Source organism: Macaca fascicularis, chromosome 9 (genome assembly GCF_037993035.2).
Source record: "Macaca fascicularis isolate 582-1 chromosome 9, T2T-MFA8v1.1".
In the NCBI taxonomy this organism is placed as follows: Eukaryota; Metazoa; Chordata; class Mammalia; order Primates; family Cercopithecidae; genus Macaca; species Macaca fascicularis.
In genome coordinates this window covers 126,253,326-126,266,859 of record NC_088383.1, presented here as the reverse complement: position 1 = coordinate 126,266,859, position 13,534 = coordinate 126,253,326, and the positions used below count along the sequence as shown (strand labels likewise).

At 46.8% G+C, this 13,534-nt stretch overlaps 1 protein-coding gene across 3 annotated transcripts in view; it reads right to left on the bottom strand.

Annotated features, from left to right (window-relative positions):
• The window catches only part of SLC18A2 (solute carrier family 18 member A2), a 38,988-nt gene that overhangs the window by 17,844 nt on the left and 7,610 nt on the right, over positions 1-13,534 (bottom strand). For 2 of the 3 annotated variants that reach the window (XM_045361612.3, XM_045361613.3), the window contains 7 exons: positions 8,759-8,817; positions 8,097-8,180; positions 7,731-7,823; positions 6,886-6,975; positions 6,729-6,772; positions 6,594-6,654; positions 4,318-4,413 (listed from right to left, as the gene is read on the bottom strand). In XM_045361612.3, coding sequence (XP_045217547.2) covers positions 4,318-4,413; positions 6,594-6,654; positions 6,729-6,772; positions 6,886-6,975; positions 7,731-7,823; positions 8,097-8,180; positions 8,759-8,817 — 527 coding nt within the window. Of the gene's footprint in view, positions 1-4,317; positions 4,414-6,593; positions 6,655-6,728; positions 6,773-6,885; positions 6,976-7,730; positions 7,824-8,096; positions 8,181-8,758; positions 8,818-10,903; positions 13,051-13,534 lie in introns of those variants that run through there. The other variant, XM_074002859.1, reaches the window with a different exon arrangement.

The window sequence follows — 13,534 nt, the reverse complement described above, 5'->3', positions numbered from 1 at the left end:
AAAAAGAACATAAATCTCTAGGAAGGACTGTCAATAAATTCTTAAAGAAAAAGGTGTGTCGGGGAGGACTAGCCCTCCAGATATGCAACCACATTCTAAAGCTACAGTAACTAAACAGGAATGGCAAATGAATCAATGGAATGAAAGAGGGAATCCAGAAAGAGAGCCAAGAATTTGTGGTCCTTGAGAAAATGATGAGAATGGGAAGAATCAGATCCACTACTTCAGAAATGGTCCTAGGACAACTGGCTGGCCATACAGGGAACAAAACTACTAGGTTCCTACACATGTCTTGGGACAAAATAAATTCCATATAGGTTCAAGATTTTAATGTGAAAAACAAATCAGAAATGTATTAAGGGAAAACATGGGCGATTAAAAAAATAAGCTTGGCATGGGAAAGGCCTTTCTGAGCTTGACTTGATATGACAATGACATTAAAGGGAAGCCTGCTAAACCTGACTAGTGGCATTTTAAATATTTGAGTGGCTAAAAAAAAAAAAATCCATTCAAGAAAAATCCGTAAAGTCAAAAGACATAGAACAATATGAGGGCAATATCTATAAAACATGTGGTAATAGATTATTATCTTAATACATAAAGAACACATAAAATCAGTAAGGACAAATAACTCCATAGAAAAATGGGCAGAGTATATTCATAAGAAATTCATAGTAAAAGAAATACACATGGCTAATACACATATGAAAACATGCTCGATTTCACTCATAAAGAATTTGTGGCTGGGCGTGGTGGCTCACACCTGTATTCCCAACAATTTGGGAGGCCAAGGCAGGTGGATCACCTGAGGTCAGGAGCTTGAGACTACCCTGGCCAACATGGCAAAACCCCATATCTACTAAAAATACAAAAATTAGCCGGGTGTGGTGGCACGCACCTATAGTTCTAGCTACTGGGGAAGCTGAGGCCACGAGAATCGCTTGAACCCAGGAGGCGGAGGTTGCAGTGAACCGAGATCGCACTACTGCACTCCAGCCTGGGCGAGAAAGTGAGACTCTGTCTCAAAAAAAAAAAAAAAAAAGAATTTGTAAAAATAAATTAAAGTGAGGGCTGGGTACGGTGGCTCACGCCTATAATCCCAGCGCTTTGGGACAGGCATAAGCCACCGCACCCAGCCTGCCATATGGTTTCTAATAGCAAAAACTGGAACTGTTAGGGAAGCAGAAGTTACGCCATTTTAAGCTCAGCTGAATCTTACAACTAGCAAAGCACATTCCTTGCCAGTTATGACCCATAGTCATGAGATGTTTAGAGGTTAAGTAAACGGCCTAAAGATAACGTACAAGGACACTCTCCTACAACAGCAGAAAGTCCAGATGTGCTTTCTGAAGACGCCCTGCTCTAACAGAGTTGTTACTAATAAACTTGTCTCTTTTACTGTGTTCTGTGACATGCCTTGAATTCCTTCCTGAGTGATTTCCAAAAACTTTATCTTGGGGTCTGGATTGAGACCCCTTTTCTGGCAACAGAATGAGCCCAAATGCCCAATAATAGGGACTGACTCAGGATTTCAATAGTTATATGTTGTTCTATTTTAACAATAAAACAATATGCAACCATTAAAAAGAATAAAGGGTTTCCAGTTAAACACGGCAGATTGAATCTATAGGTTTTTCTCCACTCCCACCCCAAAGTCCATTTAAATGCTAGCAGAGAAATAGAAGAAAATTCTAGACACACAGCCCACCCTCCTCCCGCGGACAAACCTTCCTGAGGACAAACAGTGTGGGAGAGGAGAAGGGACAGTACGAGGAAGAAGCGAGCAGAGACCACCACAGAGAATGCTGGAATCTTCCATCTGCACATGGTGAGGCCAGAAAAAGGCAAGAGCCTTTGTGCCTCACAGCCAGAAAGGAACTGAAGCTTCAGGTACTGTGAAGGTGGGGCTGAGAGAAGGGGCTGTCAACACAAAAGCAGGAGGAGAGGTTGTGTTAAGAGCAGTGGGACCCCCAGCACTCCAGCCTTCACCCTGGCAGGAGACAGTTTCTCTAGAGAAATTAACCAGAATGGTTCAGGGACCCCAGGCAGCATGACAACCAGGGGCAACAAAAGAGGCTGAAACAGGAAAGTGGTGTGAGGGTGTTATTGCAATAACAACATCCTCACCAAAAAACCCCCCAAACACTCAGGGTATACACAAGCGGCTCTTTAAATTTAAGATATGATAGCACCAATTTTAGAAACTCAATAGGCAGTTTAAAAGATGAAGAGGAATAACTCAATGGAAAGGGGGAAAGACAAGAAATTACAAGAATAAAAGTAGGGAGTCTAACATTCAGCCAACTGGAGTAAAAGAGGAGAGAAAATAGGGGGATTCATGAAAGTAATAATACAAAGAGTCTCCCTGGCATTGTAACATGGGGTTCCCCAAGTGAAAGGGCTGATTAAGCAAGTATTCAGCCCAGAGGAGGAAAACAGACCCCACTGCGAATCATCAACGTGGACTTTTATAACCTAGAGAAGTAAAGGTCCCTCGGGATCCTACAGAGGCTCAGGAATGAGGGCAACACTGGCCTCCCCCACAGCAACCCTGGATGCTAGAAGACAACAGAACAGTGGCCTGAAAACTCCCAAGGAAAATGATTTCCAACTAAGAATTATACATGCAGACAAAGTCAACCAAGTGTAGGATGAGGGTAAAATATCTGCAACTATGCAGGGTCTCAGAGACCTTCACCTGCCACGCACTCTCTCAGGAAGCTGTGGGAGGCTGTGCTCTACAATAATGAGGAAGTCAGTCAAGGGCAAGGAATACGGGAAACAGAAGAGAGGCACAGAAGATGCTGGGGTGATGGGAAAGGAAAGTCTAGACCGAAGACCTAGGACAGACATCTACAAACGAGCCAATACACAGAAAGGTCAGGTTTGCCAACACTTGACTGCATTTGGAGAACTTTTCATCTTTGCCAGAAACTTTGGTGGATATATTCATAAACACTACATAAAACATTAAGAAAATGAAAGGACAAGGCAACAACTAACTCCAGGAAAATTAAATTTGCAAAAAGAAAGGAAATTAATCACAGTCCCCTAAATAGCTCAGTCAGCTGTGAACAATAATTACCCAGTCACACTAATGTCAGTGCTGAATGCCAGTCTAACAAGAAGCTGTAATGCAATTATTCGAATTATTCGGGGAGGACAGAAGGTGGGAAAATGTGTGAGCTGGTTGTTTGATATTTTCATATGGCGCTGCAACGGCATTAAATAATCCCCATCTACTCTATTAGGAAGCTGGTGGACAATGTCAGAAATTGGAAAAATTTTTTAAAGGGGGTGTAATTAGCCAGGTGTGGTGGCGGGTCCCTGTAATCCCAGCTACTCGGGAGGCTGAGGCAGGAGAATCACTTGAACCCGGGAGACGGAGGTTGCAGTGAGTGGAGATCGTGCCACTGCACTCCAGCCTGGGCGACAGAGTGAGACTCTGTCTCAAAAAAAAAAAAAAAGTCAGGGTGTACACATATTATTAAGAGACATAATGGCATCAGCAGAAGAAAGATCTAAAAGAGTTGAAGGTGATGGAATCTGAAGGGCTTTGGGGATCAAGAAGCGTGGGAAAAAGACAGCTGTTTTTCCTTATAATTATTTTATCTTTGACTTACAATTATGTACATGTGTAACTTTGATAAAAAAAATAAAATTTAACTAATTTTAAAAAGTAAATCTACGTGTTCTGACATAGAAACACAGCCACAAAATTGCATGAAGGAAAAACAAGAGGTCACACAGTGATGTAAATGGCAAAATTCACTTGGTTGGATTTTTAGGCATTTCATGCAATAGGGTGGTAAACACAGAACCATCTAGAAAAAGACATAGAACTGTTAACAATGAATATCACGGGGGATGGGTTGGGGGAGGGGGAAAGATGAGTATGAAATTTAAAAATGTTTTACTTCCTCAATCAGCATACTTTGATTTTGTTATAATAAGCATGTATTACTTTCAAAATTAAAAACACTTTTTAGGAATTAATCCTTTAAACAATTGGTTTGTTGTTAGTCTTTTCACATAAATTTTATGGCTGTACAGTTAGTCCAGTTCCAAAACAGGGGAAGATGCCAACTGTACTTTTCGTCTCATTTCTGCCCAGATCTGATGTGTCTGTGTGAGTTCTGCACCCCTCAGGGATGATGGATAAACCAGAGAACAAACAGACCCCAAGGCTGCCCTAAGCAATGACCCCATTAAGAGTCAAACAGAAGCAATCACTTTATCATCCCCATAAGGGCAACTCAGCAGGGATGCCCTGGGGACAAACACTTTTGAATCAGAAGAGCCCACCCCAGTCCTTACCCAGCTGCCACTTTCGGGAACACATGGTCTCCATCATCCAGATGGGCAGGGCCGGCTCCAGCATGGCGATGCCCATGTTTGCAAAGCAGATGGAGCCTGTAAGGGAGGGAAGGGCTTTGTAGTGGCTTCTGCCTCCTCTCTTGTTTCCAGACACAGTTAGACTCCATGCACCTACAGCTCAGATAACCGCAACTCCTACTTCCATTAAGTAAAGGATAAATCGCATATCAAGAGGACAGCAAAGGCTGTTAATCATAATTATCATCATCATCGTCGTCATCCTTATTTAAAACAGCTAGAATCCCAGAGACAAAGTTTGGACTGGAGGCAGCCCTAGAGATCCTTTGGTTTAACCTACCCAATTATGGTTTTATCAATGAAGAAAGGGAGCACAGTTTATTAATGAAGTAGCTTGCTTGGGGCCACCCAGCAGCCAGGCCACTTCCAGACCACACACAGTCTAGGGGCAACCTGAGGCTCTCACATCTGTGTTTTACTGTGCAATAAACATGGGCATTTCTAATGATACCCTGAAATGCCAGAAAATCCAAGCAAGATCAGGTGGATTCAGTCCAGGCATGCTGTCAGGGGATTTTTCGAAGCAGGATCAGGTGCATTCAGTATAGGCATGCCATCGGGGGATTTTTCAAAAGTCAGCTGTATATAATGGTATCTACACAAATATTCGTGATCACTCTGTTAACCAGAACCCTTTGTAAATATAGAACTATCTGGAAAAAGACCCATAGAACTGTTCTCCATCGTTCTGGGAACTTCCTGTGTTGTGCCTCTTGGAACCTCTAATTTGCTACAACAAATTCAAAGAATATTGTGCAATCGTGATGAAGGTGCACATATAATGAAGAAAGATCTGTTCATTCGATGTGACATTTAAAGGCAGAGCGTATCGATGGCAGGACTCCCCTCCCACACACTGGGGGAGGGAGTTTGGCTCTCAACTCCCTCCCCCAGTCGAGGCTGCCTGGAAGTGTCGGTGACAGTCCAGGAGTGCTGCGTAGCATCTTCGTGTCTCCTGTGAGCAAGGACTAGACAGTGAGGTTCCTGCGAAGCCCAAGACAGGACAGGCCCGGGCTGCAAAGCCCTGCCCAGATGTGCCCAAGGTTCAGGGAGTCACATTTCTGGAGCCCCCATCCCTTACCATACCTCCTCGTCCCTACCTTGGATGCCAGGGTTCCAGAAGCATCTGAGCTCTGGGATGCCCCTGCATCTTGCAGACTTCACTGCATGAAGAAGTCACCATGCCAGCTCCATATCCCTTTGGCCAACAAGCATGATAGTCTTGGCCAGGGTTACATACCTGCTGCCCTAATCAAATCCAGCAGCAGAAGGGTTAAACACAACCAGCCTGAGGGTTGACAAAGGCTGAACTTAACTACTGGTGCCCAGTTCTCCCAGGCACCATCCAGCCTACCTGTGTTAGGGAGCCCTGCTTAGACACATCTAACCCTAACTGGGTCCAGTGCTATAGTGCAGGCTGCCCCGGAAACCAACACGTCAGCATGCGGCCAGACCTTCTCCTGGCCTGACCCCAAGGGTCTGCTTACCTCGGTACTCAGGCCCAGCAGCACCTTCACAAGGCTGGTCCCTGGTTAGGCAGCCCAGGGCCTGCCAAAGCAGGCAGCCTCCTGCCACTGGGACAGTCTTGGGGAACAGTCCCTTGGATAGATGCAGACCATTATCCTTCCCAAGAGTCACAAAACCCCAGTGCTTTCTTTTAGCCCCTCTAGGCTGAAGCATGTCCTTTAGCCAAAGGGTGTTTGAGCGGCCTCCCTGCTTGCTCGGCAGGGATGCTCTCTGCTAGAAGGGAGCCCCTCTGGTCCCTGAGGGGCTCTGCTGTCAGTTTCTATTCATACACACCAAGGTGAGTCAGACTGCCCACCTGGGACCCTTGCCTTGAGGCCAAGGACTCCTTCCAGAAAGTTCAAGGTCAAACAATGATGCAAACACAGTAGGCAAGCTTAGCTCCAAACAAACCCAGCCAGGCATCCCCGGGGAGCCAGGCAGCTCTGCAGAGCCCAGCATACACCATTTCGATTTTCCCCAAATAAGACAAAAAGGGCCTTGGCTGAGTGTCAGAAAGCAATGGTGGAAGAAAACCATTTCCTTTGACTTGTAGCCTCTTTGCCTTTTCTGTTTTTCTATGGCCCAACATTTCTAGCAGCAAAACGAAAATCAGCCCCGGCCATCCACCCCTGCCTCCAGCATGCGGCCATCACCTCGCACTGCCCTGACGGAGAAAACCCACAGAGCCCCACCTGCAGCAATGAGGATGTACGGGTCCTTCAGCAGCGTGGTTAGGGGTGTCCCCTTCTGACTCTGTCAAGAAAAAAACACACGTCAGAAGCATCACCATGTCTCCTCCCCCAGGGCCCTCATTCCCGGCCGCTCACCTCTGGCTGCACCCGGGACGGCTGGAGCACAAAGAGCTGAATAGCTAAAAAATAAAAATAAAAAAGACAAGCCCCTCTTCAGAAAGCAGGTGTGGCCCAAGTGCGTGCCGGCACGGATGCCAAGGTCACAGCAAGGTGCCCACATGGACTCACTCACCTCCATCCAAGAGCACCAAGGCAGCCAGCACCAGGAACGGAGCCGTCTTCCCCACAAACTCATACAGCACACTCCCGAAGGGGGGGCCCACTGCAGGGAGAGAAAGTGGGGACACCGCCCCTGGGACACACGCCCTCTGCCCGTACTAGAACCATCTATTTGACTCTTGTGTTTCTCTCTCTACTTTGTTCCAATAAGGTTTTGGGGTGTCTGCCCTATTGTTCTGTTCAGTTAGAGTTCAGTTGTCTTGGTAACTTCCTCCAAGTGACTTTTCCTAAGAAATGGGCAAGAGTCTATAAAGGTCACCCTGAAAGCAAAGGCCCGAGAGAAACAAGATCCAGGCCCAGGGCTGGGAGGCTTCCACCGCACTCTTTCTGCACAAGAAAATGTGTAAACAGGGACTTCACTCCTCATACAGCGCAGGCAATCGGGAGAGGAAGGGAAAGGCTCTGAATCCCTCTCAGGGAAGATGTTTGCCCCCTGGTCTGGGAAGTCAGCCAGGGCAGGTGGGGGAGGCAGACCCAGAAGGCAAGTTCTCCCTGATTACAACTCACTGAATGTTCCCGAGGAAAGGGTCTGGCAGACCATCCTGTTCAACCTTTGGTTTTCCATCTGCGCCCAGGGAGGTTTGGGGCAGAGGTAGCGGTAATCCTGATCCCCTCCACCCCCAGCTCAGGGCTCTTCCTACCATTTTTCAAAGTCTTCATGAAAGCAGGAAAGGAAGAAATAAAAAGGGAATTTCTGTGTCAGTGCAAATTTCGACAGGGTCATGGGATGAGGACTGCCGCTGTCCAGCACCAGGCAGGCCCCTCTTGCCAGTTCGCCTATACAGGGGCCTTACCCACCTAAGACCCCCATGGCCAGGCCTCCCAAGGCGATTCCCATGACGTTGCCTCTCTCTTCATCATCTGTGTAGACGCTGGCAAGCATGCCCATCCCTACACATGGAAAGAAATGGTCAACAGGCCAGCTCCGGGGAACAGCAAAAGAATAATGCGTGACTTGCCTTCCCTCTCCAGCCAGCCTTGTGATCTTCCCAAACCTGTCAGATTCACTAAAATGTAAGACCAAGCAAAACCCAAGAGGAAAGTGGGTACCTTCTCCAAGAATCCCCAGCACTCCAACCACCACCAATACCTGAATTCCCTGAATGAGTCCAGCTCACTCTGCAAGGGGCCCCTCACAAACTCACTCAGGCGTTCCACACCTACCAGCCACAGAGGAGCAGGACGAGCCGATGCCCTGCAGCGACCTGGCGATCAGCAGGAAGGCATAGCTGCTGGAGAAGGCAAACACTGCCGAGAGAAGGGGTCCAAGACCGCACATCAGTGCTACTAGGACGCAACCGTCCCAAACAGGGACATTTCAGGAGCCCCCCTTAACCCGGTGGAGCATTTGCATGTTAGCCACCTTGTGCTTTTGTTCCATAAAAAGCTCTCTATCAATTTCTTTCTGCAATTGTTGCCAGTACACAAACCTCCCAGGCCATATTCTTTTTTTTGAGACGGAGTCTTGCTCTGTCGCCCAGGCTGCAGTGCAGTGGTGCAATCTCGGCTCACTACAACCTCCGTCTTCTGGGTTCAAGTGATTCTCCTGCCTCAGCCTCCCCAGTAGCTGGGACTATAGGTGCATGCCACCACACCCAGCTACTTTTTGTATTTTTAGTACAGACGGGGTTTTGCCATGTTGGCCAGGCTTGTCTCTAAGTCCTGACCTCAGGTGATCCGCCCGCCTCCGCCTCCCAAAGTGCTGGGATTACAGGCATGAGCCAATCGCACCCCGTCCCCAGGTTGTATTCTTAATTCCCGGCTCATGGGCATCCATGCCCACCCTGAGGAGACCCACACTCAGAAGGAAAACACCAGACACTTACTAATTGTTGAGACAAACATAATGCAGAATCCCGCAAATATGGGAATTGGATAGCCAATTCTGCAAAACACAAACATCACACAAATCTGGTGACTGCAGGCTATTTTTTTAAGGCTTTATATTGATTTTCTCCTGGCTACCCTTTGGGATTAGACAGATAAGTGTTTGGTGGACTTTTCTGAAAATTCATATACTCGGTGCTTCCTATGTGACCTTTTTGTATTTGTCTTAGAACGTGAATACATTTATGGACTGCCACTGTGAACAGAAATTTCTCCGGAATAAATGTTAACACAATATTGGCAAGTAACCCAGAACACATCCAAAATACGCGGCCCCTATTTCTGTCATTTTTAAAAAATGATTCCTTTAATTATAGTCTTTGCTAGAGCTCTCCCAAAGGAGCCACTGCAATCAAATGATTCGGGTAAAAGGCCATCAAGTGATTCAACTGGCAGACTGCAGTATGTCTAAGAGGCATTAGGAAGCAAGATGTTAAGATCTTCCTTCCTGTTGACCCCATGAGGCCAACCTACAAAGACAAAGTCTCATTTTCTGTGCAAAATTTCAAACTCCAAATTGCTCCGCAAGACCACTGCTCACCTAGGGCTCTGGCGCCAGCTCAACAGGGCCGGTGGAAAGACCCTGGCATTTCCCTATGCCATGTCTGGCTGGACACGTGACCCTGCCACTTAATCTAGGGAGGTCTCCTCTCAGCCCCTCGGAGAGACCACCGCCCACCTCCCAGGACTAGAGTACGGAAAGAGATATGGATGTTAAACTGTTAACACCAGTGCCTACAGCATAGAAGGTGCCTAAGAAATGTCATCTCCTCCCTCATTCTCTTCCTTCTTTGTCCTCTGTTTCTGCTGAATCAAGCAGACAGCTGGGTCCCTGCTCTGTGGGTGGGGCATGAGGGTACCGGCAGCTTCCCAGCCCCTCTGCCTTGAGAGGAAGCCAACGGTGGCTGAGCTCCTGTCCAATTGCAGGTTTGCTCCAACCCAGAAGAGCCTGACATCTCTAAGTCTCTTCTGTCTCTAGCTCTGGACCCTCAGGAACCTGGAGAGGAATCAAATGAATCCAGGAAGGCAGAAGAGCCAAGCATCCTGAGCTCCGGGCACAGCCTGGAAGGGTTCTTCCATTCTAGGCTTTAACAAAAAAAAACTGTAATCGGCTGAGCATGATGGCTCATGCCTGTAATCCTAGCACTTTGGGAGGCCAAGGTGGGTGGATCACCTGAGCTCAGGAGTTCCAGACCAGCCTGGGCAACATGGCAAAACCCTGTCTCTACTAAAAAAATAATAATACAAAAAAATGAGTAGACATGGTGGTGCACACCTGCAATCCCAACTACTTGGGAGGCTAAGGCATGAAAATTGCTTGAACCTAGGAAGGGGAGGTCATAGTGAGCTGAGATCGCACCACTGCACTCCAGCCTGGGTGACAGAGTGAGATTCTGTCTCGGAAAAAAAAAAAAAAAATCATAATCATATCGCCTTCATTTAAAGTTTAAACTCAGTTATCCCAGCACTTACACCCGCCAGATTTAGTCATGATTTAATAAGGGCCCTATTTCACCTCCCTATGTTACAGATGAGGAAACTGAGGCATGACATCATGACATCTGTCATTACTTATCAGATGTCATCAGACTAATTTCACTTGGGCCATTCCCACATGGCTTTTCCTTGTAAACTTTACCACTTCCTCTGGTACCCAAACGGCGTTAAATAGAATCTTTCCAAAAGTTTTCTTGACCATACTGAAATATTTTTTAACTGCTTCACCTGTATCCAGAAACCAAATACCAAAAATACAGAGAGTAACTCACAAGCATGACAGATTCCCAGAGAGTCAGGCCCCTCCCACAAACCATGCAAAGATTCCCCTGCTGTGAACAGAGGTGAGCTTGTAATTCACAAAGTGGGGCTCCAAGCAAATTGGGTAAACCAGAGAAGATGCCAGGATTCTGACCTGCAGTTCAGATGGCCATTGGGTGGCAGCTTCTCCTGTCTCAGCCCACCCAGAGCTGATTCTCTGTGCCCCTTATTTATGTGGACAAAAGAAAGCCAGCGCCGGGGGCTCACATGGCACTGTGGGATACTGAATCAGGAAATGTCCAGGAGGCGCAGAGAGGAGAACTCACAGGCAGTTTATTTTCAGCAACTGCAGTTTGTCCCACGAAAGAACAGGCATATGACCATCTTCTTGACTGTCCTGGAATAAACACAGGCTTCTCCCACCGTTCAACATACATTTGGAAAATCTAGTCATTGAAGTACCAATACGTGTCAAAGTTGTTGGAATTAGGGGCCTCACTCTTCTTTCACCAGTTCTTCATTTTGGCTATTTTTAAGGCTCTAATATGGAACCTTTCAGACTGCAGGGACATCCCTGAAGCCAAATAAGGCATCTGTGGCCCTTTCCCAGACTGTGGGCAGAAGCAATGGGTGGTTTCAGGACAAAACTCAATAAAATGTGACAGCCCCTGTCTGTGACCCCCAAACCACCAGCCATACTGTGCCCACTGTTCAATCCAGCCAGGTAACCCATCAGGGCACAGCTGGGGTGGGCTGGAAGCTACTGAGGTCCCTCCCTACCTGAAGACTCAGACGTTCCCACGACTGTAAGCAGGGAACCAACCAACATGCTGGGTGGCCTGAGATTCCAAGGGAGGGTAGCTGGTTTTATCCATTTTTCAGATGATCAACACGGAGGCTCGGGGAGGTGAATTACTTACCCCAAATCCAAGGCTACGGGCATACCTTGAGTGTGGTAACATGTGCTGGGCCCTGCTGATGTGCACCTGGGTGGGGACACCAGAGCACGTGGGATGGAGGGTGCACAGTTTCACTGAAAACCACAGGGTTTGTGCCCACAGAGGGTTCTTTTTTACCATCTGAGGTGCTGTGTTTTCTTTAGAAACACTGCAGTTACTGTTTTTCTTTCTAATTTTCTTTGGGATTTTAACAATGCATGTATGGAATAAACGAACATCAAAGCTAGAAGGAAACTCAGGGGCTAGCCAGTCCAAACCCTCACCTTAGATGAGAAAGCTGAGGTTCAGAGACAGAGTGGCTCGCCCTTGGCTGCAGAGCAAGCCGATGGCTTCAGATACAACCAGGCTCATGTTGCCGCCTTCTCGGTACCGGACACACCTGTGCCTACACTTTCAACACAGGCCAAGCCACTGCAGGGGCTGCTCAGTGGTAAGCGCTGGGCATCATGTTTCCCCAGAGCTCAGCTTCAAGGCAAAGAAGACACCCTGGGAAGCTCCTGGGTCTCCGCCCTCAAACTCTTCTGGCCCCTCGAGCACCCACCATAGAAGAAGGGTGGTCCAGTGCCCCTAGTCATTGAGTGGTGGGCAGAAGGACCAAACCCTTTCTGCTTCCCCACAGTATCTCCTAAACAGACAGAAACTCAACTGACAATAGTCACAATCTGTGTCTGAGTTGCCCCCCTTGTCTCAATTCAGGGCCATCTCTATTAAAGTATTGCTAAGCAGAGCTAGATCTGATTCGGCAAACCTTTAGCCAAATGTCATCCTGGCCCACGGTCATCCTCTACAGAGAATCACGAAGCAGTTAATCCAATTTAAGTAAGACTAAAAATCATATATTGAATCCCTAGAACAACATGTAAAACAATAAAAGTTATGTTAATTATATATACTTAGTCAGTGCAGAAACCCCGTCTGTACCGAAATGGTCAGTGAGGACAATACTTCTCTAGTGTTAATAATTAGCTTATCCTTGCCATGGAGACTAATGCAAGCTCTCTTCTCACAATTGTTAAAACCATAGTTTCCTCTACCATGGTAAATTACAGAAAGGATACAGACTACAGAGCCCCGAAGGGTGCAAACTATCACCAGATGCAACGAGAGACAACAGCTCCCTTCCTGTGATCCCTACACACTCCTAAAAGGTGTGCAGTAAATGAATGTCAGTAAATGGACTGATATTTTCAATCTGCCTGGATATAGTAGGAGGTGTGTCAATCATTTAGTAGATAAAACAAAATTCTTTCGTTTCGCTTGTCAAAATTCTTAGGTCCTGCTTGTCTTTTTCAGCTACCAGAGAGTTCCAGGGGGCACATACTTCTCTCTTTCCTGGGCGTGAGCCCTGTTCTCTGACACACAGCTTAACAGAGGCTTTGCTTCTCCTAGGAATGTTCTAATTCCACAGCCAGTTTCCTCTGATTTCAGAAGCAAAGACTCATCAAACCCTGCCTACCATCCTAACCACATCCAGGATGGGAGATCCCTTCTCGGAACAGCTGGTTTCCCTATCCATAGAGAAGCTGAAAAGGTCACTGCTTATTCCTACAAAGCCCACTTCAGACCCACTGGCTGAAGCTAGCAAAAAAAATAAAATAAAACCATAGATTTCGTAGAGATTTCATGCCCTGTGGCTTCCTCCTTGTCGTTCAAATGTTAGCTAAGATTTGCAAGGAAAAAGAACTGCTTTCAAATATACTAAGTAACTATGGAAATAAATTGAGCCACTGACGCTGGCTTGATAAAAAGCAGACCACCGAGACAATGACAAGCTAAGGAGGAAGCCAAGGGAAACGGTCCCCAGCAATGAAGTTAACTCTTTCCCAAGCCAGTCGTTTGGTGTGGAATATCTTTCGGTTGTGAAGATGCAACTCTTATTTAAACCTTATGCTAAGCAAGACCACAACGTCACTTCGTTACCTGACTGAGGGAAGAGAGAAATGTAAACATGTTGTTCCATTGTTCATTTGCCTGGAACATTCCTCTTATGTACATATA